The sequence below is a fragment of the Prinia subflava genome, chromosome Z, assembly GCF_021018805.1.
Source record: "Prinia subflava isolate CZ2003 ecotype Zambia chromosome Z, Cam_Psub_1.2, whole genome shotgun sequence".
Taxonomy (NCBI): domain Eukaryota; kingdom Metazoa; phylum Chordata; class Aves; order Passeriformes; family Cisticolidae; genus Prinia; species Prinia subflava.
This window is the reverse complement of record NC_086283.1, coordinates 31,897,847-31,922,186: the sequence shown is the minus strand read 5'-3', so window position 1 is coordinate 31,922,186 and position 24,340 is coordinate 31,897,847. Positions and strand designations below refer to the sequence as shown.

Genomic DNA, 24,340 nt, shown 5'->3' with positions numbered 1-24,340 from the left:
GAACGCAGCTCATGTCTAGTGAAGATCTAATTGGTTCCATTTTTCATCTCCAGAATTTGTGTTGGAATTTGTGTTGGAAATCCTTTGAGGATACACTTGTAATTTTGCTCAATAGTACTTTAGGGAACTACAGGAAATACTGTTCAGACATGAGAAAAACCTATTTTAGTGTTGAGGGTGATCAAGTACTGGAGAGGCTGCCCAGAGCCATGGCTGAGTTTCTGTGCCTGGTGATGCTCAGGCTGCTTGGACAGGGCCCCTTGCTTTGGCTGAGCCTGCTTCATGCAGGAGCACAGGGCAGGTGACCTCCAGTCCTCCCTTGCAGCCTCAGCTGTTCTGTGATTCTCTGTTAATCCAGAGGTTTTCAGACTGCATTGAGTTAGGAGTGAGTTCTCTTCAAACATGTCTGCCTCTCTTCTGGTACACAGGAAAACTTTTGGAATGGCTCTTTAGAAACCTTGGCTCGCAGTTGCTTTTCAGTTCCGTAGGATTTGTGAGCTCTCTAAGTACAGGGCTCATTTATTTCCAGGATGTTGCTGCCTTCAGCTTTGATTGGCTTTGCATGTAGATTCAGTTGGAAGAGTTTGGTTGTTTTGCAGTGAACTGATGCCACATACACGTCATCTCAGTTGTTTGCTAGAGTCTAACTGTGGATGCTGACAGCCTGGTCAGACAGAAATTTTCCAGACAGCGGCAAGGCCTGTCTGGCAAAGCTGAATGAGCTTTCCCATACACTGATCTGGGGAGCTATGAGAAAATTCAGTGAAAGGATCAAAAAATCTTTGTACATGTGTTTTCACTTGTTGTTGACTTGCAAGATGTTTACAAAAGGGTGTTGTTTCTAAGTAGCCAGTGATGGTGAGGGGTGTTGATTAAAGGACCAATCATGTCCAGTTGTCTTGGAAGACTCTATAAAAATATGTGATTTCTAATAAACTCTACTATATACCCTCTAACAAGATTGGAGTCTGTGTTGCTCATTGAGCTGACCCAAATGCAACAGTGACATCTTACCTGGTTCATTTTTGTTAATGCAGAAAAACAGTGACTGAACCTAAATGAAGATTTTTTTGCAAAGAGAGTGACAGTGTACAGTGCTTCTATTTTAACATTACACAACAATGGATATTCTGCTGATCAACTTTCTGCTTGCAGTGCAGATCCTGTGTGAGTCAGCACAGGCTGGCATAAATTCCCAGTTTGAACACAAGGGGTAGATTTTTTTGCATTACCTTGCTACTTGTGGGATTCCCAAAGCAACACTTGGGCAGAGGTGCAGTATTAGAGATGTGGGCACCCTTAAACTTAGTCCATGCCAGAGGATCACTGGCTTATCAAGGGTTATTCCCAGCTGCAAGGTCACTTGAGTGATTCACAGTCCTTCTTACCAGTCTTCCACTTTTAATCCGTTCTTCCCAACAAATATTTTTCAAAATCTTTTGAGTTCCGTGACTTGCTCTGTTTTGGGCATCTTGTTACCATGATGGGTCAGTGTGTTAAAAACCCCAAATCAAATTGACTGCGTAGATGTGTAATTGGCACTATTTTTTCAATAGTGTTTTTTAATGTTCAGGAGGAACTTGGAGAAGGTGGGAATCTCTATACTTCAGCCACCATGTCCACAATTGGCAATAAATGGACTGCTGGAGAGCCTGGCACTTCTGTACCTCTGGAGAAGAAGGCAGAGGTTGAAGATTCAGGCACCACTGTGGAGACCATAAAACTTGGTGGTGTTTCTTCAACGGTATGTCGTCCTTGCATATCCCCCACTCCACCTTTTTGTTTTTTTCATCTGGAGGCAAAAATGTCTCTGGGGTCAGTATGAGCCCTTCTGTGACCTGGTCTGTGTCCCACGTGCCTGTGCCCAGGAGGAGCTGGATATCCGGACCTTGCAGACCAAGAATCGGAAGCTTGCGGAGATGCTCGACCAGCGCCAGGCCATCGAAGATGAGCTGTGGGAGCACATTGAGAAGCTGGAGTGTCGGCAGGCTACCGACGATGCCTCCCTGCTGATCATCAATCGATACTGGAATCAGGTTGGTAACAGCTTTTGTTAATTCATATACACTGTTTTCTTGTCTCTCTTGTATGACTGCACTCTTTCTATTCACATCCATTCTTTATCTTGTCTTGCTTTGCTTGTCCTATCATTCAGTTTGATGAAAATATCCACATCATCCTTAAACGCTTTGACCTGGACCAAGGTCTTGGAGACCTTTTGTCTGAAAGAAAAGCACTCGTGGTGCCAGAACCTGAACCAGACTCTGACAGTAATCAGGAGTGCAAAGATGAGAGGGAACGAGGTAAGGCATCTATCTGGAGACAGTGGGAAAGCTGGATTTCAGCTGTGGACAATGCTGATGTCCATTTCTAAATGCTGACAGAGACTAATTTTTGTGATTGTAAAAATGAGTGATATGCTACCTTCTAGAACACATTTACTTTTACACCTCTTTATGTTCCCAGAGACAGGACTCCCAGGACTGGAGCTGACTTGCTCCTTCCTGGCCACTCTCGCCAGCAGTACCAGTGAGGAGATAGAATCTCAGCTGCAGGAGCGTGTGGAGTCCTCCCGCCGTGCTGTTGCCCAGATTGTGACAATGTATGACAAGCTGCAGGAGAAGGTGGATGTTCTGTCTCACAAGCTGAATAGTGGAGGTATGACCAAGGTGGCAGGTATTCAAGAGCGCTTACCTGCCCCCACCTTAGGCCTGATCATGCATTGTAGACAATAAAGTCTAGTCCTTCTCATGTGCAATTATTTTCCAGAATGAATTTGTTTGGCTTTCCAAAGTCTTGTTATCGAAACCTCTACTAAAGGACCAGGTGCCTGAAGTGCAATGTAGCTACCTCTGTATTGAAATGCTGAAGGCTCTGCTGAGCATGTTGGGCTAAAAAGCAGCTTGTTTCTGCCAGTACTGTGTTCACGTGCCTGAGAAGTCAGAGAACACAGATGAGCCTTATCAGCCAGCTGTCCTCAGCCACCACATAAAAGGCTTCATGCTTACAAGTAAAGAAGTGAAATCAGCATTTCAAAGTGATGGTAGACCCCCTTTTCCTCTGCAGTTTAATAGAAGGTGTTAGGAATATCAGCTGCTCAGTTTTCACTGAGTTTTGAGCAAATAGGTGCCCATCTAATAGTGTGCTGTGCTTAGCATAGCTGCCAGCTTTGAACAGAGCAGAGTTCTTCAGAGAAAGTTAAATGACCAGTTTCTAAAAATTAATCTAGCAGATTCACTTTACAATCCAATGATTGCTGAAAAAACTTCATTAGCTTAAGGTTAGAATTTTAATCTTTGGAACAAATACTTAGGTGGAAGATCAGCTCATGCTCGGTGTGCCTTCTGTGTGTTATGCCCAAGTCTGGCTTTGGTGAAGGGAAGTGTTGCTGTCCGTAGCTGGCAGTCATAAACTGTAGTAGCTTTGACACTGGTGCCATGTGAACCTCTCCTCAGGTGCTCTGGTTTCCCCAGTCACCCAGGTGCTGTTGTTGTCACCTAGTTTCACAGTGTGTTGGCCAGGTGTGTCATCCTTGGCTGTTGCTGTGGTGTTGGAGACGGGGTTGTTACATTATTACACTGAGTTTGTGCAGCAACAACCCCACTTTATTGTCTGGCAGCTCCTTTTATAGGGCTTTCAAATTCCCTGTGCTTACAGACACCGGCCAATGATAAGGGTGCATTCATGCTTCAAAGGGGTTGGCTGAGGTCCTCTGTCTGGGTTTGAATCTGACCTATCGTAATTGTGTGCAGGGTCTTTTTCACTTCGATTTAAGCATGTCGAACTGATACCTGTTAAGCCAAATCATCTGTGTAGCTATAGACCACCTATATCTGTCACACAGTGCTACCTGTTTTTGCAGATTTATACATGAATTTGGGTAGCAGATAGGATATCCCTGGGTCCTAAGGGCATGCTCTGGGTTGCTGGTAAAGACACAGCCGAAGCGATCTCTGGTGTGAAGGGATAGCCCCTGGATCAGGAACGTGCAACCCTGTTAAACTGCAGAGCCTTTTGCCTAAGGAGTGCTAGTCAAAGCTCTCTGTGAATGGAGATCAGGACCTCAAGAAGCACCAGTGGGAGAGGTAGAATACACTCAAGTTACACCCAGAAATCACCTTTTCTTGTTTCTTATTTCTCTCTTTGCTGTTCTTGAATTAAAGCCAATGTTCCTTGACTTCCATTATTTTCTTTTTCTTGTACACATTTCAGATATTTCACTGATGGAAGAAGCACTAGTGGAGCTGCACTCCTAACTGTCACATGAGACTGGAAAACTGCAGCAACTGCCTGATATTCCTAAGGAGAAGAACAAGGTTATGTCTCAGGAGGTATAAAAAGAATAGGAAAAGAAATTTGCTTTAGGTTCCTGCTTAGCATAATTTATGCTTCTTATAAATTGGACAGCAGCTTATGTTCTTGGAGAGGCACAGGAGCAACATGGTTTGAAAGTTATGAAAAGAGTTGTTATGGAGAGTAGCACATAGATTTTCTGTATAATTCAGATTGATTTGCTTGTTACATCACTAAAGAAAAGACTTTTTTTTTGTTGTTTTCTTGGGATTTGGCCAGTGTAAAATTCAGGACAGTTCATGGAATAGTTTGTCAACACAACAAAAGATGAAAGACACATGATGAATAAGAGAAAATGACTCCTGAGTAGCCTCAGGAAAAGGGGATTCTATGCCATGTGTTGGCTGAAACACTCCTTTGATTGCAGTTCTCCAAGCTACAAGAGAGGGTGGAGACAGCAGAATCACGGGTATCTGTCCTGGAGACCATGATTGATGACCTTCAGTGGGACATTGACAAGATCCGCAAGAGGGAGCAGAGGCTGAACCACCGCCTGGTTGATCTCCTGGAACGAGTAAGCGCTGCTCTGCTGGCCAGGAAACCTGGGAGTGGTGGGTGGTGTTGGATGGGTGTATGACATCCTCTCTGGGACTTTGCTGGGAGAACTGAGAACCTGCAGTGTACTTTCTTTGGCCTTGGATCTACTCCATCACTCTTGTCGGTATTTGCTCCATATGCTTGTCACTCTTTCAGTGAATCTGGAGGAAATCTCTTGCCTTTTTTTTTTTTTTTTTTTGCAGGTAAATTCCAAAGGCTACAAGGTGTACGGAGCTGGGAGCAGCCTCTACGGGGAAAAATCACCACTCATGCTCTCAAGGTAAGAGCAGGAACTTGGTTGTGGGCAAGGGGAAGAATAAAGTCAATGAGAGCAAGGGCCAAAATTTGAACAAAAATTGACTACTTATTATAGATATTTTTAGATCCTGTGTTACAAAGGTGGGTGACTCTGGGCAAGCCGTTTTGTCTGTGTACAAGTTTCCAACTTAAGGAACACCTGGTGGAATTAGTATGTCTCACTTGGTCACATTACCTGACTGCTTAGTCTGTAATTGCTGTTACTGCATCAGCAGATCATTAGCACTCTCAGGAGACACAAGAACAGTAGAATTTACAAGCAGTTTATCCCAACAGTTTGAGGAGATGAATGCAGAGCTGGAAGAGAATAAAGAGCTTGCTGGGAATCGCCTTAATGAGTTGGAGGAACTACGTCAGGATCTTGGGGAAGTAAGAACACACAATGAAAAGCTTAAGGTGAGACATCTGTAGCTATGTGAGGATGAAGGTGTTCTGTGGAATGGGCTGCCCTCAGCTTTGCAGTGCTGTCTCCAGAAAACCTCATTAGCAGTGTCTGTTCTGAGCCTGCTCTTTAGCTGTGTTCCACTTGGCTCCAGGTACGGTTCATCGAGTCTGTGGCTCCACTTGCAGTTCAGCGCGTTGGTGACACCGTGTGGGCACCGTTGGAAATTGTAATGGTTTCCTGCCCGTGTCCCGTTCTGATCTTTGAGTCCATTTTAACCATGTCTGGTTAAACCTGTTTTCACCTCTTTACAAGCAGTGATCCCTCTTCCTTCTTCCCCACTGCCTGTGCAAGTGAAACCAGAGAACAGAAACAATCAGGGAACCTGTATGGGGAGAGAGGCTCTTGAAAGAGTTAATGAATTTATGTTTTTCCCAGTGTGGGGGATGGATAGATAGGAAACAGCCTATACATTTTTGATTTATTTAAGGGCAACAGTAGAAGAAGCTGTGGCTCTGTGGTAGATAAGTATATGATGGAGAGAAAATTCAAATGTCATCTTAGTGGTCAGTGCCAGTTACCAGAAATGTCTGCCTCAATAACCTAAATTTTAGAGATCTGATGCTGGAGATCTCACTGTCCTTAAACACTTCTGAATTTTGTTTATCCACAAGAGTTTGTTTAGAGAGAAATGGTCTGAAGCTTACAATTCCCCCCCCAAAATTACTTTTAAGCTGAATGCATGCATACATGTGCCTGTTTAACTGCTGCTAGTTAAAATCATTTGCTAAGTTTTTTTTTCCTAAGAATTCAGTTCTGTTCCTCCAGGGTTTGTTTTTTTTTTTGATTTCCCTTTCTGTCAGTCATTATGTCTTGTAAAAGGCAAGCGTAATGACTACTTGCATGTGCGTTTTCTCTGTTCTCTCATACTTTTCTGTGTGTCCATCTTTATTGATTCTTGGTGATTATGATTTATTATGTTTTCCAAGTTCATATCTATGAGAGAAACTATTTCAGTACCCAAGAGTCAAAAACTTCCATGATGTGGTTGTGCAAGAGAAGCAGCTTAGCTCATGCAAAGACCACAGAGCCTTTTTAAAATTGGTACTGAAGCACATCACTTGGACCTACTTCATAGTACTGCTACTGAAGTTCTACTTTTGTTTTTGCCTGTGGCAACTTGATTGACTGTTCTCCTGTCTTGAGAGAGAGAAATCAAAGGCAAGGGGATAATACTCCTTTATGTGGCATTTTCTTGTGTCCCAACTAGGTTGAGTTGCAACGAGCAGTGGAAGAGGCTGTGAAGGAGACCCCAGAATATCGCTGCATGCAGTCCCAGTTTTCTGTTTTGTATAATGAGAGTCTCCAGCTGAAGGCACACCTTGACGAGGCCCGCACGCTGCTCCACAGCACCCGTGCCACACACCAGCGCCAGGTGGAACTGATCGAGGTAACATCTCTGCTCCGTCAGCCTGGGAACTCTGTTGTGCCACCAGCCATCACTGCTGCGTGCCTCCGCGAATGCTCAGGAAATTTACATTTCTGGCAATAATTCAGGCTGCTGTGGTAGCTTGTATTATGTTGGTGAGGTGAGAGATACTCCAGGTTCAGGGCACCGAGATCTGTTTTCCTTTTGTTCCTCAGAGAGATGAGGTCAGCCTTCACAAGAAGCTACGCACGGAGGTGATTCAGCTAGAGGACACCCTGGCACAAGTCCGCAAAGAATATGAGATGTTGCGGATAGAGTTTGAACAGACACTTGCTGCCAATGAGCAAGCAGGTATGACGTTGTTCTGCTGTACCTGAAAACAAACACCACCTACCCACCAATGCCCCCTGGGGACTACAATGCACTTGAACACTTGGCTTGATTATTTGTTACTTGTTAAATACATGTTCTGGCAGGTCTCTTCCTCTCAAAAAAGAGTTCTTCACCTGTTTCATTAGGAGGCCAGTTTCATGTTCATCTGACCTCTTCTAGATGCTGCATAATAGACACATTTTGTTAACAATTTGGTTTATGACAGGATATTTGCATTATTAAAAATTACTTTTGGGGGGAAGATTAATTTCCAAGTCTCTAAGGACAATCTAGATAGCAAAGCAGTAATTCTTAAATTGCATCAGAGGAAATAAATTACTTCTGAAGTAGCATTTAAATCAGATTTCCATTGTAACATAAAACGTTTCCCTTAGATTCATGGGTATAAAAATAATGTTAAATGGTGTTGCTGATTTTGGAGATAAGAATGCAACAAGAACACACCGAGCTGATGCTGCAACAGCCAAAGTTTATTGTTTGGCTTCCCTTTTTATAGGGCTTCAAATTTCCCATACTTACTAACGTGATTGGTTAAGGGTCTTAACTCTTCCCAGATAGCTGGCCAATCATATGGATGCATGATCCTGTGTTTGAACTTGAACCTGATCAATTATTTTTGTATCTGGGGACTTGTTTACTTCTACTCATTAATGAGGTAGGCTGGTCTAAATGGTGTTATGGCTAACTTAATCTGTGCAGCTACAGACTTGCTGTAGCCATCTCAGTTCCTTCGTTCTATTTTAAGAAATGCAAAGTATTCTTTGTCATCTTGTCTAAAAGGCAGAAGGATTAAAACATAGTATGAATACAAAGATGATGCCACGCAACTCCACAAGATTAGCATGTCCCAGCCAGTGATGTATCCCATATATCACTGAAGAGCTAACATTCATACGCAGAAGCTGTCAGGCGAGATAATAACAATATAAATTTTCAAACCGGTATGCTGTGGGCTCACTACTTGGAAGTTACAATCTTAAAAGTTAACTCTATAAACAGGAAACATTTCAATGAACTATGGGAAAACTAATCAAGAGTGGAAATAACTTGTCTAGTTCGGGTTTTTGATTTATGTCCTTAAATAGATAAATCCTTAGTCCTTCTGTTTTTAAATATATAAAATGTTCATGTCCTTAAAAAGATAATTTTTTTAAAAAAAACTTGTCACATTAAAAGGTCCCGGATCTCTGTTTAGTAGGTGCTCAAATTCTTTAAATCACTGCTCCATGACATTTATTGTACTGTCATCATGAAGGTGTTTTTTTTGGTCCCAAGCAGGATGCAGGGCAGGACAGACACACCTGGCAGGTATCCATCATGTTCTGGTGTCCATAGAAACACAAAATACTTATGTCCCCATGTAACAAGACCCCATGGACTTTCCCACTTATTAGTGATAATATCTTTTACCATTATTTTAGGTGAGTGAGCATCACCAGATGGCTTCAGTGATAAGAAATGAATTAAGATCACTGGATTCTGGGATTGTTCTGGTACTTTTAAGTGAGCCAGGGTATAAACAGCTTTTGCTACTCTGCTCTCTGGAGTTTCAACACACATTTCCCCATTTCTGTTTACCTAAGATGCATTTTAGTGTGTCATGTGCACATCCCACGATGGCCTGTCCTATTGCCAAGTGGGGGATACCAGTGTTGTGTGTCACACACAGAACTGTAGGAATTATGTCAATTTTTGTGATGTATATGCAGGTCGAATTATCTGCTTTGATGTTATGAGGGATACCCAAAGCAACAAAGGCTAATTGCCAATGTGCTGTGGCATCCTGACCTCTTTCCCCTGAGTGAACTGATGCTTGTAGAGCTGAGGGGAAAATATCAATTGACATGCACATATATTAGATGTCTGAATTCAGGGATATGAGTGACATCGGTCTGCAAAATTTGCAAAGCTTTTAAGCCATGGGGATTACCTCCAATCTGTAGTGGTGCAGTCTGGCCTTGGCAGTCAGCACAAGTATTGATATATTATGAGCCTCTGTGTTCAACAGGAGAAATTGCTTCTGTGGAGATCAAACACCATGATGGAAGAAGGCATGTGGTGCTTTAGCTTGTGCCAGCATGTCTGCCTGTGCAGCTGTCCAGGCAGGGCTAGCTAGGTGATCTGCTAGCACTCTGAAATGCAACCTTGTAGGTTTGTATGGCTTCTAATGTGAAGGATGTAGTATGCAAGTTCTGGCTTGGATGGTATGTTACAAAGTTTTTAGTAGGCCAAATAATTGTGCATTATCAATTTCCTTTAGCAGAGCTCGGTCTAATCTCTGTGTGATATCAATGATATAGGCAGAGTGAATGAAAATATTTAAAGGAATGTGGGCAAAATTCTGAAAAGGCATAGCTAGAGCATGTAGCTTCAGTAAATGAAGTGATTTACTCTATAACTTTCCAATGTTTGCCATTCACTTTCTTCCTTCCATGTCACAATGTCTTCTCCCGTGTTCCCAGAACCGTTGGTAAATACAGTAATGTCTTAGTAATGTTTGACTATTCAGAGGTTTTAAGAGTAGTGCAGTGGTTTTACTCACATACAGTAATATATGACTTGGTATATGGTAACTAATTTACCCTCAGAAATTTGCAAGACCCTTTGGAGAGCTGTGCTATTGGCATAGTACCATTACAATTCTTGTGTCACAGGTATAATAATTTTGGAAGTATCTTTTGCAGTAATTTGTAAACATCTTTGACAGTGTCTTAGTTTGAAAGACAGGTATCTGGTAGGGAGAGGCAGGACCTTCCTAGAGATGGACAAATCAAATCCCCTCCCTTCAAATTATTCTAATTTAAAAAAGTAAAAGGATTTTCAGGCAGAGCTATGGGGATAGGAGTAACAATTCTTTCCTAGTATGTAGGACAAAACAAACAAACAACTGCAGCGTTAATAATAAAGAGAACCAGGAAACTCAAGGGCCTTCTTTCACAAAAACCCGGGGGCAGTTTGATCTCGATACTCGTGATGGACTCCGAGAAACCAAGCTGGAACAGTGAAAAGTCCCGGGCTGGTGGATGAGACCAGATGCTCTATGCTGTTTGCTGGAGCAGCAGGGATGTCCCATCAAGGCAGGGCAAAGCAGGGCTACAAAAGTAGAACAAAAGCCTCAAAGCTCCGAAGAAGAAAGAGCAATGGAGGCAGGGCCGGCCCCACAGGACAGGAGAAAGTGAGCTCAGGATTCTTGAGTACATTAGAAGAAGATGGTAGATTTCCCAGGACGAGACACAGGGATGACCATGAACTCTTCCTGCAGCAAACAGCAGCCTTACCGTCCTCCATGATGCCAAGAGCAAGACAGCAAAGCTGCCTCCAACCCTGTCTTCTAGTCCTTCCAAAACTCTTGTTATCTCCCCTCTCTAAAAGAAAATCTCAGAGACCCAAAAACAATAGTTGTGGTGTGGTGCTGCCATCTCCTTTGGGCACTTCGTTGTTTTAGTGAAGCACTCTGTCGTTAAGTTTTTTAACAACTTATGGGAAAAAATTCTTTAAGTGAAAAACAAACAAATCAAACCCCCAACAGATAGCATTTGATGATTAACTGGGCAATTAACTCAAAGATGGTAGGTGCCATCATTATTAGTTGATGGGGTAGGAACAGCCATTCTAAAACATGCAAAAGGTCAGACCACTGAGTATCCCATTGTCAAATAGCAATAGGGTAGAAATCAACAGCGAAAATAAACACAGTGATACATACTTCTGGGTATATCTGGTGAACCTGTCTATGGTAGCCTGCTCTACTATTTCAAGAGAGGCTATTGCATCTGGTTAATTTTCTGAGAGAATTTAGATCATGGCTGAAGAGAGAAGACAAATGACTCTGCATGATTCGATATGAATCTAGCACTAGCCATTTATTGTTTCTAAACTTTGTTTATATTTGCTTATCTTGGTTTACACAGTCGTGCATTATTTGATTCGTAACAGAGTAACTAGAAAGAGAACTATTCAACTTCAAATAGGCTGAGGTATACATCCTATGCACAATCCTTCAAGATCTATCTGCTTTAAGTGTCCTTCTCCTTGTACATTGAGTTTGCAGAGGGTTTCATCTAAACTGCTCTTGGTGTCCAGTTTCACTTTGATTTTGGCTTCATCAGGTTTTGGCTCTTTCAGAATTTATGTGCTGATAACTGACAATACTTGTGGCATCAGATGATCATGTTGTCTCTTGGATTATAAGGGATGAAACTGTGGGTGGCATGACTTAGCCAGGTGCATGTTCTCTTTGATCCCTGAAGAGCTGTGACAGAGAATGTACTGCACTTTCACTTGGTGTCCTATTTTTATGCAGGTAGGTTGCACAGGAAGCTGGAGACCACAAAGAACCCTGATATGTTTCCTGACCGTGATGAGATCCTGATGGAGGAAATCAAGTATTTGATTTCAGTATCTGACATCTCTCATCTGTACTCTGGCACTGAAGAAACCACATTGTCCTTCTGAGGAATGGAAGGACCTTCATCTTGAGACATCTCTGAGCACAGCAGCTGGGCTGCTGGGCCTCTCACAGCTCTTTGTGTGCATGCGTGCGTGCGTGTTTTCCAGGCCCGCCTGACATGCCCGTGCTGCAACATGCGCAAGAAGGACGCAGTGCTCACCAAGTGCTTCCACGTCTTCTGCTTCGAGTGCGTCAAGACGCGCTACGACACCCGGCAGCGCAAGTGCCCCAAGTGCAACGCGGCCTTCGGGGCCAACGACTTCCACAGGATCTACATTGGCTGAGGCCCTCACAGAGCCTCTGCTTGTGCTGAGCCAGCCTCCCTCCCTCTCTGTCAGCTTCTGCCACCTGAGCTGCAGTGTTTTCTGGGAGGTGCATTCAGGGTCTTGAAAGAAACACACTTTGGATCTTGCTTCCTTTCTTGGCCCTGTCCCTTTGGTCTTGCCCTCAGTTTTTGTGTGCTCTTTGTGCCTGAGAGGAAATTTCCGATCCCTCGCTTTCACACTGCCAAGATGGGAACACACAACTGAAGTGCTGCAAGTGTGGGATGGAAGCTGAACTGCAGCAGCGATTAGTGAGAGCTTTATTTGAGGGCTCTGCTTTGGATGCTAATTAAATCCCATCAAGGGATGGCACTGCTCCTGGGAGGGAAGTGTTTCACCATTAGCAGGCCCAATAGAGGCCAAGGAACTGAATCTGTAGGCTCAGTGGAGTAACTCCTTAGGTACCTGTGTATCTTCCTGAGTCAGAGCAAGAACCCCTGAGGCTTGGTGCACTAGGAAACATCCTCCCAAGCCCCAAACAAACACTAAACATCTTACTATCCAGAGGAGAAGAAAGGAAAGATCTTGGAGACCCTTAGAAAACAGCATGCTGCTGAGGAGCCCTGGTTGATGTGCTCACCTTCCCTAGGCTGAGGCATTGCTGTCATTGTCCTTCTTAGAAAAGGACTTCTAGTGGTTCCTTTGCTGCAGCTTAACCATGAGGATTAATCCTGTTATGCACAAATTCTTATTAAAGCAGTTGTTTATTTTTATTTTTCTGGTTCTCTTGCCTCTGGTGCTATCTGTCTGTGCTCCCATCCTTTGTCCAGTTCTTGGAAGCATTTATCACAATCTTGAGACTTCTACAGTAGAGGCACCTAATTCCTTCTTTCCTCTACATTCAAAATATGCTCAGCTAGAACAACTGTTGGCTGTATTCTCAGGCTCTTAATCATGACACAACAGGAGGGTCAGGATTCTGCTTTATTTCTGCAGTCATTTTGTCACAGCTGCTGGGAATTTTGACTGGGATGTGGTGTGGCTTCCTGTCATGTCTCAGTGATTCCTGTGTTTGGAGGCTGCATTTGAAGTCTGCTCCTAAAATCAAAATGGGAAGCTGTTGATTCGAAACATTTGTTACTAGAGTGTAGTGTTTTCCCTGTAAACTTAATTTGCATGGAAGGTGCACCTGTCAGAGGTTTTTCTCATGGGTGTCCCTTTCCCTGAATCATGGAGTCTTTACTGCTCTCTTGTATACCTTCTCTGCATGAAATAACAAGTACAAAGTGAAAGGAGTTCATTACAGGCTCTTACCCTATCATCTTGGTGAAAACATTCAGAACATATGGATAAAGCCTTGTAAATTATGTGAAATCCTGAAAACTGAAAAGGAACCTGGGCAGCTGAGAATTTCTGCTGTGGTGTAGGAGCTGTTTGAAAGAATGAGAGTAGAAGCCTCTTCGCTTTCACCGGAAGTTGCTCCCAGGATTACAGGTTCAGGCAGGAACTTTGCTGAAGAATGCTGTGGTAATGCTGCTGCTAGATTTTACAGTACAAATTCTTGTTCATCAGAACTGGCACCAGGTTCATGAACAATCTGTCTGCAACCTCAAACAGCTTTGCTACAGCAGCAAGAGCTCCTTTTACAACTATGAACAGCAATCTGGACTGAATAGCCCCGGCAGAGCTGCCACGCCCTCCTGTCCTTCCACAGTCACTCTTGTATCACCTTTTTACTGAAACTGAGCTTTGTGTGCATGGTGCCCAGGTTGGTTTCCCTCAGTTCATGGCACAAAATCGATACTTCAAACAATCTGTGTGATGTTCACAGAGGAGTTTTGGAAACTTCTGTTCCCCTTTAGCAAGGATAATGTCTTAGTTTTGTTTCAAAGTAATAGCTTCTTTCAAGCTCATTTTGGAAAGAAATGAGTTTCTCTCTGCTTTTAATAAAAAAACACTAAGAAACAGAATGTATGAAAATAATTTAAATTTATCAGGACTAGTAAGTATTGGGGTAAAAAAAAAAGTAAATTTGTGACAGGTATTCTTTAAGAGAAGTTTCTCTAAATTCAGCATCTTAGAAAAGAAAGAAAAAGCCTCATCTCCAGTCTCCCATACATCTTCTGTCATAGCAGACCCTCCCCTCTGCCACCGTCTGCAGGCACTGATATGCCTGTGGTACTCCCCTTCCCACAGAAAGCCACAACAGTCTCCAGTCTCCAAGGGATCAGGAGCAGTAGATGAAAATAATAATAACACGTCAAAATATGTCTCTGTTGGGCAGCAGCAACTTGGGTCTTTTCTGAAAAGGCACAGTTGGTGCTGCAGTAATTCAGAGCAATCCCTATTCTGCATTTGACATGGGAGAAGCTCCTCCGACAACCACTAGAAATAACGCTTAACCATTGTTAATTTTCCATTTTTATTTTTGCTTTTAAATAAAGTCTGGTAAATTGAAGGATTTGGTGTTTGGAGTATTGAAGCAAAACATTTTTATTTAAGGTATGACTAACATTTTCAATTACTTTTTTTTCAAGTCTGTTTCTGGGCTTATGTGTATAGTGATAAGGACATAAAAGCTTGATAAAAGTACTTACAAAATCGGACTGGAATACTCCTTTACCAGTGTTTTAATTGAAAAGAGCAACATTCATGCGTTCCAGTCCAGTGATTTTGGAGGTTGTGAGGTATCAGGTGCTACATAAAAAGAAGCCCTTTCTAAAAAGCTGATTATCCAGAGGGAGGAGGGGGGAAAGGGAGGGCAACAAAAGTAATCTCAGCATCCTGTATATCAAGTTTGTCAGGAATATAGGGACATCCCAGACCTATTACACTTACCAAGGAGAAGGCCTGTGGATCTCACTGTACTGTTTTGCTTCTTTATTTCTCTTCCCCATGTTACTACATTGGAAGGAAGAGACACACAAAAGCAGAGAACAACCACTAAGCAGCAAACAGATGATCAGCTCTTGATTAGGCTAATTATCCTGGGTCTCACTCTGATCAGCTTTTAGTGCAGATGCAGAGCTTTTCATGTGCATGAGTTTTTCAGAGGTTAGAGTAGCAATAACCCTTCATCCTGCAGCCTTAGAACTACATCTAACAAGAACACCCTGGACAATATTCCTGCAAGTGGCTGGAGATGCAGAGAAGGTAAGAATTACTTTGGTGACTTTTCTGGGAGACCAAAATTACGAGACACGGTTAAAAATTTTCTTTATCTCTTTTCTCACATACAGGATGTATTGGGAGGTGTTTTTTAAAATTGGAAGAAACCCTATTTAAAAAACACAGTCAGTTGGATTGATGCAGTGTTTATGAAGATGCCGAACAGCTTACACTTCCTTCCCCATATCAACCAGGAGGGAGAGAGCTCCATTCAGTACTTTGCCTCTGAAAGCACAATTTTTATTGTTCATCCACAGGGCAGATTTGATAACTCCTTTTGGTTTTGATAGGACCTTGAAATCTGAAAAATTATGGTCCAGAGCCCCTTTAGTCACCTCATCTCGAAGAAAAGACCTTATTGTCATCTTAAGACAGAGAGTATTATGGGAATTGTTTCACACTGGCAAATATTTCACATTTTGAAGTAAATACTGATTTACAGTAGTGCCCCCTCTCCCTTCTCATCCTTGCCTTATGAGTCCTGTGGTGTTTGCACAGCTTGTCTCTGAGAGGGAGTGGAAGCCCAGCCTAAGCTCACAGAATGAATGGGTGGTTTCGTGTTTGTCAAGTTATTTTTAGCTGAGTGAGTTCCTTCACCACAGTCTCAGAGAAGCAGCTCTCTGAGAGAATGGTGTTTGGTGGGTTTACCATCAGGAATTTGTCTTGTGGGCCTGTGCCAGGAGGGAAGGGACTGCTAACACAGAATAGCATTTGCCATAAAAACGCATCTATGAGGAGCCATCACATGAACAGAGATTAGACTCATATAGAACATCACAAAAATATACCAACAAAGCGATATACTGCCAATGAACATTTTAAACCTTTTTTTGGTATCTTTTTTTTAAATTAATGCGCAGAAAGAGCTAAAAAAGTAGAAGCTCACTGTACTGTCGAGTGGAAAAATGACGAACTCTCATTGGTATGCTCCTTGTCTCTCCTTTAGGAAAGTCCTTTGGGTATGGCTGCTGTGTTCCAAGACAGTAAGAAACTTGTTGTGAAAAGAGGGGGATCCAGGAGGGTAGCAGGTGTTTTGAGCTGCTGCAATTCTGCTCTCTTATTGCCTGCTTTGTTTTGGCACCTCTTTCTGACATTACAAAAGTGTGTTACAGATTTTATAGAGGAAGGGGAGAAAGGAAGAAAAGGGGAAGGGCCCAGGTATACTGGCTTAGGGCTCTGCAGTTCTGTTTGTCCTTGCGTACTCTTCCAGCTCTGATTTCCTGACAATGGCAAGTTGCAGCTCCTGCTTGATGATTTCGATCTTCTTCTCCAGCTCTGTCAGCTCTTGCAGCACTGAGGTTCTTGCAGTGTTGAGGGACTCTGCTTTCCCATTGGTGGTTAAAGAAGGCGGAGACTCTTTCTTCCGCTGTGGCAGAGGCATGCCCTGGTGATGGATGGTCACCTGATTTTGCCCCTCATCAGTGTTGACGTATTTTTTTCGGTGGCAGTTGTCCAGGTTGGCTGTGTTCCACACTGCATGTTGGCTGTTTCCCATGTGGGCCCTGAACAGATAGAGGAGAGTTAATACTACATTAGGGCCTGCTCTTGTGTATGTGCAGACCTCCCCTGAGAGCCATCCTACTGGAAAAATAAGGCTGCTATTACATATTGCATAGAAATATAATTCCTTTATCCCAGGAATTACGTTTTCTTGTAAAGCACAAATCATGAATGTAAATGACCACATTTTCTGGTTTAAACATAGCAGAGGATAGAACCAAACCCTGAATGTCATCTTCCCAAAAACTCTTCTTTTTTAATTATGAAATTAGTCAGCTGCAACTCAGGAATATCTGAGTCCTTCAAAGCCTTCTGTAAGCTTCTGTGGTTGCAATGTACAAGTTTATAACAGCGTTAATACTTTGGGTGTTACTACTCTCTAATGGCTCAAGCATTTACATGGAGAACGAAAGAGGCTCCCTAGAGCGGGTGTAGAGAGGTGGAAGGGAAAGATTTGTCTTTCGGTCTTGAAGTCTTATTATTGTGGAGCTGGCTTTGCTTTGGGGGATGGACACAAATTATGTTTATCCAAGCCTTACAAGTTGATTCCTGAGCTCCCTGACACACCACAGAGAATTTGGGGTTGTCATACTGGGGCACAAATTCCCATCTGGGTATTTTTTCAAATGTTTCAGTTTTTTTCCTTGCAGAAATATTTCCATACTATTTTGATTCCAGAGAGCATTTTCTTTCTCTCTGGGGAAGTTTTCTGTGCTACCCCCCAAATCAGGCCATTTCCCAGGTCTCCTTCCCAAACTGAAGAGTAACCCATGGCCTCCATCCTTAACTGGAACTTTTGCTGTTGTGGGGGAAGAGCTTCTCTTTCTAGCCTGCCTTTCCTTTGGCACAGGTTGGTGTGTGCTCATTTGACAAAGAGAGGTCTACACCCTGGAGGAGTCATATTTCAATCTGCTCTGTCCTCAAGCTCTTCTGTGGGTATCCTTGAACAAAAGGTCTCTGTGTGTGAGTTTCTAGTGTGTAGGTTAAGGAAGAAGGTTGATATTTTATGGCTGACACTGATGAAAACTGTTGGTTTCTGGGGTTGGTTTCTTTCCTCACTGGCCTGCAGTAAAGGAAATTGGAAAGAAGAAATTTTGTTCAAGGAGGTGGTGATCAGGGATTTTCTCCAAAGGATGTGCTGGAAGAGCGGCAGGGAAGGGAGTTTTCAGGCAGGAGTAGCACCCCTTCCCAGGATTGTGCTCCAGAGAGCTCAAAGAATCCCAGCAGGGATATGTATGTACAATTGTTTATTTTTGTGCATATCAATAATTTTCCCATATTTCAGAATAAAAAAATGGAAGACTCTCAAATCTGGGCAGTTGATTTCAGTAAATGCCAGAATCCACAGTTAGTACTCCAGTTTCACCAAGTCAGTAAACTCATTTACTAGTCAGCTACCAATGCCAAGCAGGTCTCCTAGATTTTTGGAAGTTATGACCTTAAAAATGCCAACTAATTTTTCCTTCATTAGGATACTAGCAATAGCATGATGCCAATTCTTTGCACCTCTTTTCTGTATCTTTGGAGTTCCTCAGTCCCCAGCAGAAATGAAAACACATATAATAAATTAGGTGATTAGAGAGCTCTGTGTTGTGCTTTGCCACATCAGCGTTCGTGTCAGGCTGGAAACGCCACTGTTTTTTCTGTTGAGTTAAATTCATCCTAATTCTGTGCAAACAGCAGCTAACATACCAAGAAGAACAAAGAGAGCGTGTATATGTGCGTACACACACCTGGGAGGTGAATGCTGTATGGACAGAATGTTTTGGACAGCACTACATCTTCTCTTTCTCAATTTGGAAAATTATTTGCATGGATCTTTTTCTAAGCCATTGCCTGGGGGGGCAATCTCCTCCTGTTTTGCCTAGCAACGAGGGAGCAGAGGAGGAAAACATTTTGCAGGACTCATCGCCTCTGCTGCTGCTCACAGATCAAAAGCCAGCAGTGGCTGTGTGCAAAGAGTTGCCATACATGGTGTTCTTTGGTAAGATCTAGGAATGAACAGAGGACATCAATTGCAGGCATTTTTAGACACTTCTGTCTATAAAAGCAGTTTAGGAGCTTAGGAGATGCTTAGTTGTTTATATATACGGCCTTTAGTAGAGGAATATCAAAGAAACACAACATACATTGACATCTGTAGGTTTTAGTCAGGCCAAATACCCAGTAACATTTTGGAAGACTTTTTCTATTCTAAAGTTTGTGTCCGAACTTCTCTATAGAAAAAAGCAGTATTGCTGTCTATGTTGTTACAAAGTGCATCGGTAGAGTTGAGTTGCTGGGTCTGTGCACAGTTCCCATACAATGCCTTTTGTTCCTGCAAGCTGTACATCCCACTGTCTCCTCTGCAGAAGATACAGGCTATGAAAACAAGGCAATGTTTGCTCCAACAACACTTGTTGAACACAATGGTTTCTAGAAGAACTGCGTGTTCCTTTCTTCAGCTTTCTTATTTCTCATTCTACATAAAAAGAGAGATGAAGGACTTTCAGGTATGTAAATGCCTGATCTCGCCTTCCCTCTAAAGGTTCTGCCTCCGAAAGCCCTGGTTACCTGCCACTGCCTTGGCATGGGAGTCATTCAGGCCCTAAACACAAGGGCAGTACAATTCAACTGCAAATCCTATCTTTGGAATGGGAGGTTTTTTATTAGTGATATGCAAAATAATGAAATAATAAGATTTCTAAGTTTAATACTGGAAAAAATAATTTCTGCCTCCTTCATAGGTCTATTCTCTCTTGTTTAATATTCTATTACCCTTGGGGTGTGTTAGATCCATAACTACATATCATCCAGAAAAAAGTATTTAAGTTCGAAGTGATTCTTACAGTTTGTGTTTTAAGGCATAGACCTTCCTACCTCTTTTCTACTCGTTTTTTCTTAGACTGATGTTTTTCCTCTATAAATGAATTGTTCAGAGCACGATGTAATCTCTAGAGGGAAAAGAGGAACATAAATTATAAAAAGCAAGATGAAAAATTGCTCCACAAATAGGTGAAAAATTTAGGCTTTTTCTGATGGACTTGAACATAAATTATTTTGCACATTGACAGACACAAACAATTGTCTGTGCTTTGTCATTACAACATATTTATTTTTCCTTATTTTCCCAAAGAAGAGCAAGCCAAAATATTGATGAATATTTTGGGAAAAGTCCTTAGTGTCAAAATAGTTTGAAAAAATTTCTTCTACTGTGCTATTTGAACCAATGGAAACTTTTCCCTTTTGTGCCATTTACTGTAAAATAATTTGTTCCTTTAGAGCAAATACTCAGACCAAATCTGTCCTATTATTTTCTCTTGAATAATGAAGGAGGTTTCCCAGCATTTCGTGCATGCCTCACAAGTTTGGAAACCTTGAGACTGAGATAAAATATTGAGATAAAATATTCTGGTTTCCCAGTTCAGCATAACACTGTTACTTCTGTCATCTAAAAGAGTTGAGCTGTGAGGCTACAAGTGCAAATGGACAGGTCCCTCTGTAAGCTTTGCGAATGAATATTTAAGTTTTTTCCTCTGTGTTTCCCATTCCATCCTTAGGTCAGCCTATTCAAACTCCAGAAGCCACTGTCACCCTTCAAATGTCAACTGCCAGTGCTGGTACATTTTATACTTTGTTCTTGTCCAGGCTTTCTTAGTCAGCCACACAACTTTCATAGAGTCCCTCAGAACATGTACCTGACTGGTATGGAGCCAGTACTTCATCTTGGATTTCTTCTTGATTCGTGGCAGGACCAATCTGTACATGATATGTTCCCCAATGGTGGTGAGAATGGACAAACCAAAGCCAACACACAACATCACGAAGAGCCCTGAGAAATGCTTTATCCCCATCTGCAGTGTCTGAATAAAATGAAAAGAAAAAGTTAATTCAGGAGGTTGTTATTGTGCTGAAGCAGATGCTTTGTTTTCTCATGTGGCCATGTAGTCTGACTGAATACACAGTTGTGAAACAATGCAGAAGACTCGATACAGTTCACAGCAAAGCCTTTCTGTTCTGCTTGTGGTGTTCAAGTCAGAGCAAAAGATCTGTCATGGGAAGAGACAAACACTAGAGAATTTGGTGCCATTCCCCTAATGACCTGGAGTATTAAACATGTAAAAAAATCTGGTGTTTGCAGTGTCTTTGCATTTTTATAAGAAAGCACTGCTTGATAGAATGTAGCCAATGAACAGTAAAGCAATCAACTCCTTTATCAGCAGGGAGCTAATGTTCATATTTTCTGGGAATTGATCATTAACTTTCCCTTTTTATGCTTTACCCCTGATGGTGAGTCATGGAGAAAATGTGAAATAAGTAGCATAAACACGGCACCTCTTCACTCCCTACATTAACAGGACTGAAATTGTGTTTGTTAGGAAATTTGACTGCAAGTATGGAAAACAGGAATACTCCCACCTTTTTTCTGCCAACCTACCCTTTTCATTTAGCATAGGAAGCCTTTAATTATTTTGCTTTTTTGGCATTAATCATGTTTGAACACTAAGAAACTGTGTAGAGCAGAAATCTGTACCATATACACCTGTATTGCAATGTGTGGGTTAGGTATGAAAGAAGTACTTTAATTTTAAGAGCTCCACAAAAACCAAAAATCTCTTGTGAAAAATTATTGCCTACAGATTACTATGGAAATATTACCAGGAATACAAATCCCAGTTATGTCTTTCTATTAAACAATGTTTTTCTCCAAGTAAATAAAAAAAGAGGCAGAGTTTGGGTAGGTTGTTGTGTCACCTGTGATGCTTCTAGCCTGTACCAGTTGTGTTCCTTGTGTTCATTTGCTATAAGGGATTGTGCTTTATTATGACTATTTACATAAGATGGAAAAAGAAACTGGAATTAATCAAATGACAAGACGGAATATTTGTGAAGTCTTCTTCTAAGGTCGTTTTAAGGCACAGAGTTGGTAACTGATGAGTCCACTGAAGCTGAGGTCTTGGAAGCTCTGTTGTGTACTTTTATTGGGCAACTGTGAGCTGTATTTCTGCCTATTGGTTTGCATATTTGATTTCAGGTTGGCATACTTGATTTCTGTTCTTTAGAACACAATGGAATGAGATAGCATATTACATGTTTTTTACAAGAAGAGAGCTTCAGCAATCTAGTGGAGTGTGAACTTTCCGATGCTGACATTGGCAATAAACACTTGTTTTGTGGATCCTCTGCCAAGATTAATCTCCTTGTCCAGAAGCACACTGAGCAGAATTTTCAGGACGTGAAGTTTTGTACCAGTGAATAAACACTTCAAGGGTGTTGAAGGGTATAATGGAGGTGTAAAAGCAGTTTCTAAAGAGACTTACTGCAGTCTGGAAATTATAAAAAATTCATAGCAAAGTGGCTCTGGAGTAGAAGTGTGTCAGAGTTTTGGCACAAGGGTTTTTTATATGGAGACTGTATCAGTTCAACATCAAGGCAAAACTTGCCTCTCCACGTCACAATTTCTTATTGAAAAGAACTTGCTGTCCCATAGTTTGTCCTTCCAGTTAGGGGCACAGGAGGGTAACACAAAGATTGCAGGTGGTAATGCTTTACATTGCTCAAGAACCAAAGTGTGTGACGGTAGGTCAGTGTGACCTGTTACTTTTAATTGGCAGCGAACCCCAACTTTTAGCCCAAACAGAATAAAATCAGAATGAGTTCTCATATATAATCTTTCTCTCAGATATCACAGACCTAAGACCTCAGTATTGTCCATCTTTGAATTTGGCACATCTGTAAGTATCTGTAAGAAACAAAAAATTTGCTATCCCAAATGGCTGAACATACTGGTTAAAGGTGCTTTTGCCAGTTTTCCAGGAAATTCTGATGCAAATCACTCCCTTTTCAGAAAGGATATTCAAAATCAAGTACGTAACAACTTACTTAGAGATGAAGAGCTAAAAATTATAAGAACAAACAGAAAAATAATTAAAAGGGACTGCATTTTTTGTGCCATCTGATGAAAACACTTATCTACTGGTGCTCCCAGGCTCCAATGTTTAGATGTCAGAGAGAATAACACCTTATGGGTGGTTCTTGAAATGGGAACCAAATTTAATATAGTATCGTAAAACTCTAGACATTCAAAATAATAATAGAAGGCCTATTGCAGTGCAAGTTTTTGCATGCTAAGATGTCTCCTCTAGCATGGGGTCAGTTTTTGATGCCACTCCAGCACTCCCTCATCTTCAGAAAAGCTTCTCTGACTTATGCTTTTGAGGGTCTGCCTCCCTGTCCTGTTGGCTCTGTAAAATTGTTTTCTGCCTTCCTTGGAAGGAGGTGAAAGAAATTCCAGCACTGTCATCCCAGGTGAGTTTTTCACCTGTAACCTATTGATTTTTAAATTGTCCCAAACAAGACATCTTTTCTTAGGAAAGGGAAGTGCCAAAACAAAAAGTCAATAATATTTCATCTAGCAATAATCATGGTAATACCTTGGAAGAGTTCCCTGGTAAAGGCTGCACAGAAGACGGAAATTTTAAGACTAAATTGAAGGGGAAAACAAGATAGGGGAGAAATAATTGACACATTGTGGAGTTTATGGAGTGATTGTACATGTCAGTATCAGCACATTCACAAGCCACTGTAAAATGGCTATTTATTGGCTGTCCATAATTACTGTAGAGACACTTGTAAATAATAAAGTAAACTATCTAATAGAGGCACTTCTCATTTTCATTGCTTCATGCTGATTAGAGGAGCAAGGCCTAATACTTACTTTGTTGCTTCTTTATGTATTTTTAGGTGCATAAAGAGAATATAGGTGGAAAGAGCAGAAAAAAGATTTCTCTTCATTACTGCTTTCCTCTCTGCTCAAGGTGTAGAGGCTAGGGGATTGGGATTGGCCAGGGGAGTATGCTGGCAACAGAAGTCAAACTGATGGATTTCTCTACTGCAACTTTTTTTTTTTTAATTTAATTTAATTATTATTTTTTTTTTTAAGGATTAAAAGTCCAGTATGTGCTGTACTTTGTATAAAGCCAGGACAAAAATACAATCCTTGCTCCAAGTTTATAATCACAAATGCAGGAGGTAGCTGCCTGCATTTTAGGAGTATTAACTCAGTTATGGCTGTGTAATAGTTTTGGAGCAATAAGCAGTGTAGTTAATCTCGTGATAATTACTGCTAAATGGGTGCTAAGCATAACAATTGCAACAGCTTGCAAGCTGTTTCCCACTGGCAAATTGGGAAATTGTCATTTTCAGGAAACCAAAAAATACAAGAGAAAGTATGTGCTTTTTATTATGCATATATCATTGGAGAAAGTTTTCCAACTTTTCAATCCATATATACAATTGCTATCTAAATACTTCCTATTGTGTCCACTCTAGTTATATATATATATATATTTAAACCTGAACAGAAGCAAAGGGATACAGAGAAGATAGTCTAACATTTGTGTTCATTTTGGAGCAGAAAGTAGAGACAAAAACAGCACTTAGTCATTTCAGCATTTGTTTTCATGGGAAGAACTACTGGTTTTCTCCCTACTAAAAGAGACTGTAAATTGCTTTACTCTCCCTCACTGCACTGAGTAAGTCATCAAATACTCCAGTGGTCCAATATT

General features: G+C 41.6%; 1 protein-coding gene and 1 pseudogene across 3 annotated transcripts in view; one reads left to right on the top strand and one right to left on the bottom strand.

Moving 5' to 3' along the window:
- The first annotated feature begins 1,600 nt into the window (after nt 1-1,600).
- On the top strand, nt 1,601-12,614 carry LOC134564504 (E3 ubiquitin-protein ligase BRE1A-like; annotated as a pseudogene).
- A 1,609-nt stretch (nt 12,615-14,223) lies between these two features.
- The window catches only part of GRIN3A (glutamate ionotropic receptor NMDA type subunit 3A), a 79,766-nt gene continuing 69,649 nt past the window's right edge, over nt 14,224-24,340 (bottom strand). For 2 of the 3 annotated variants that reach the window (XM_063422721.1, XM_063422722.1), the window contains 3 exons: nt 20,471-20,635; nt 19,653-19,726; nt 14,224-16,795 (listed from right to left, as the gene is read on the bottom strand). In XM_063422721.1, coding sequence (XP_063278791.1) covers nt 16,462-16,795; nt 19,653-19,726; nt 20,471-20,635 — 573 coding nt within the window. In that variant the 3' untranslated portion in view covers nt 14,224-16,461. The remainder of the gene's footprint in view (nt 16,796-19,652; nt 19,727-20,470; nt 20,636-24,340) is intronic. The other variant, XM_063422723.1, reaches the window with a different exon arrangement.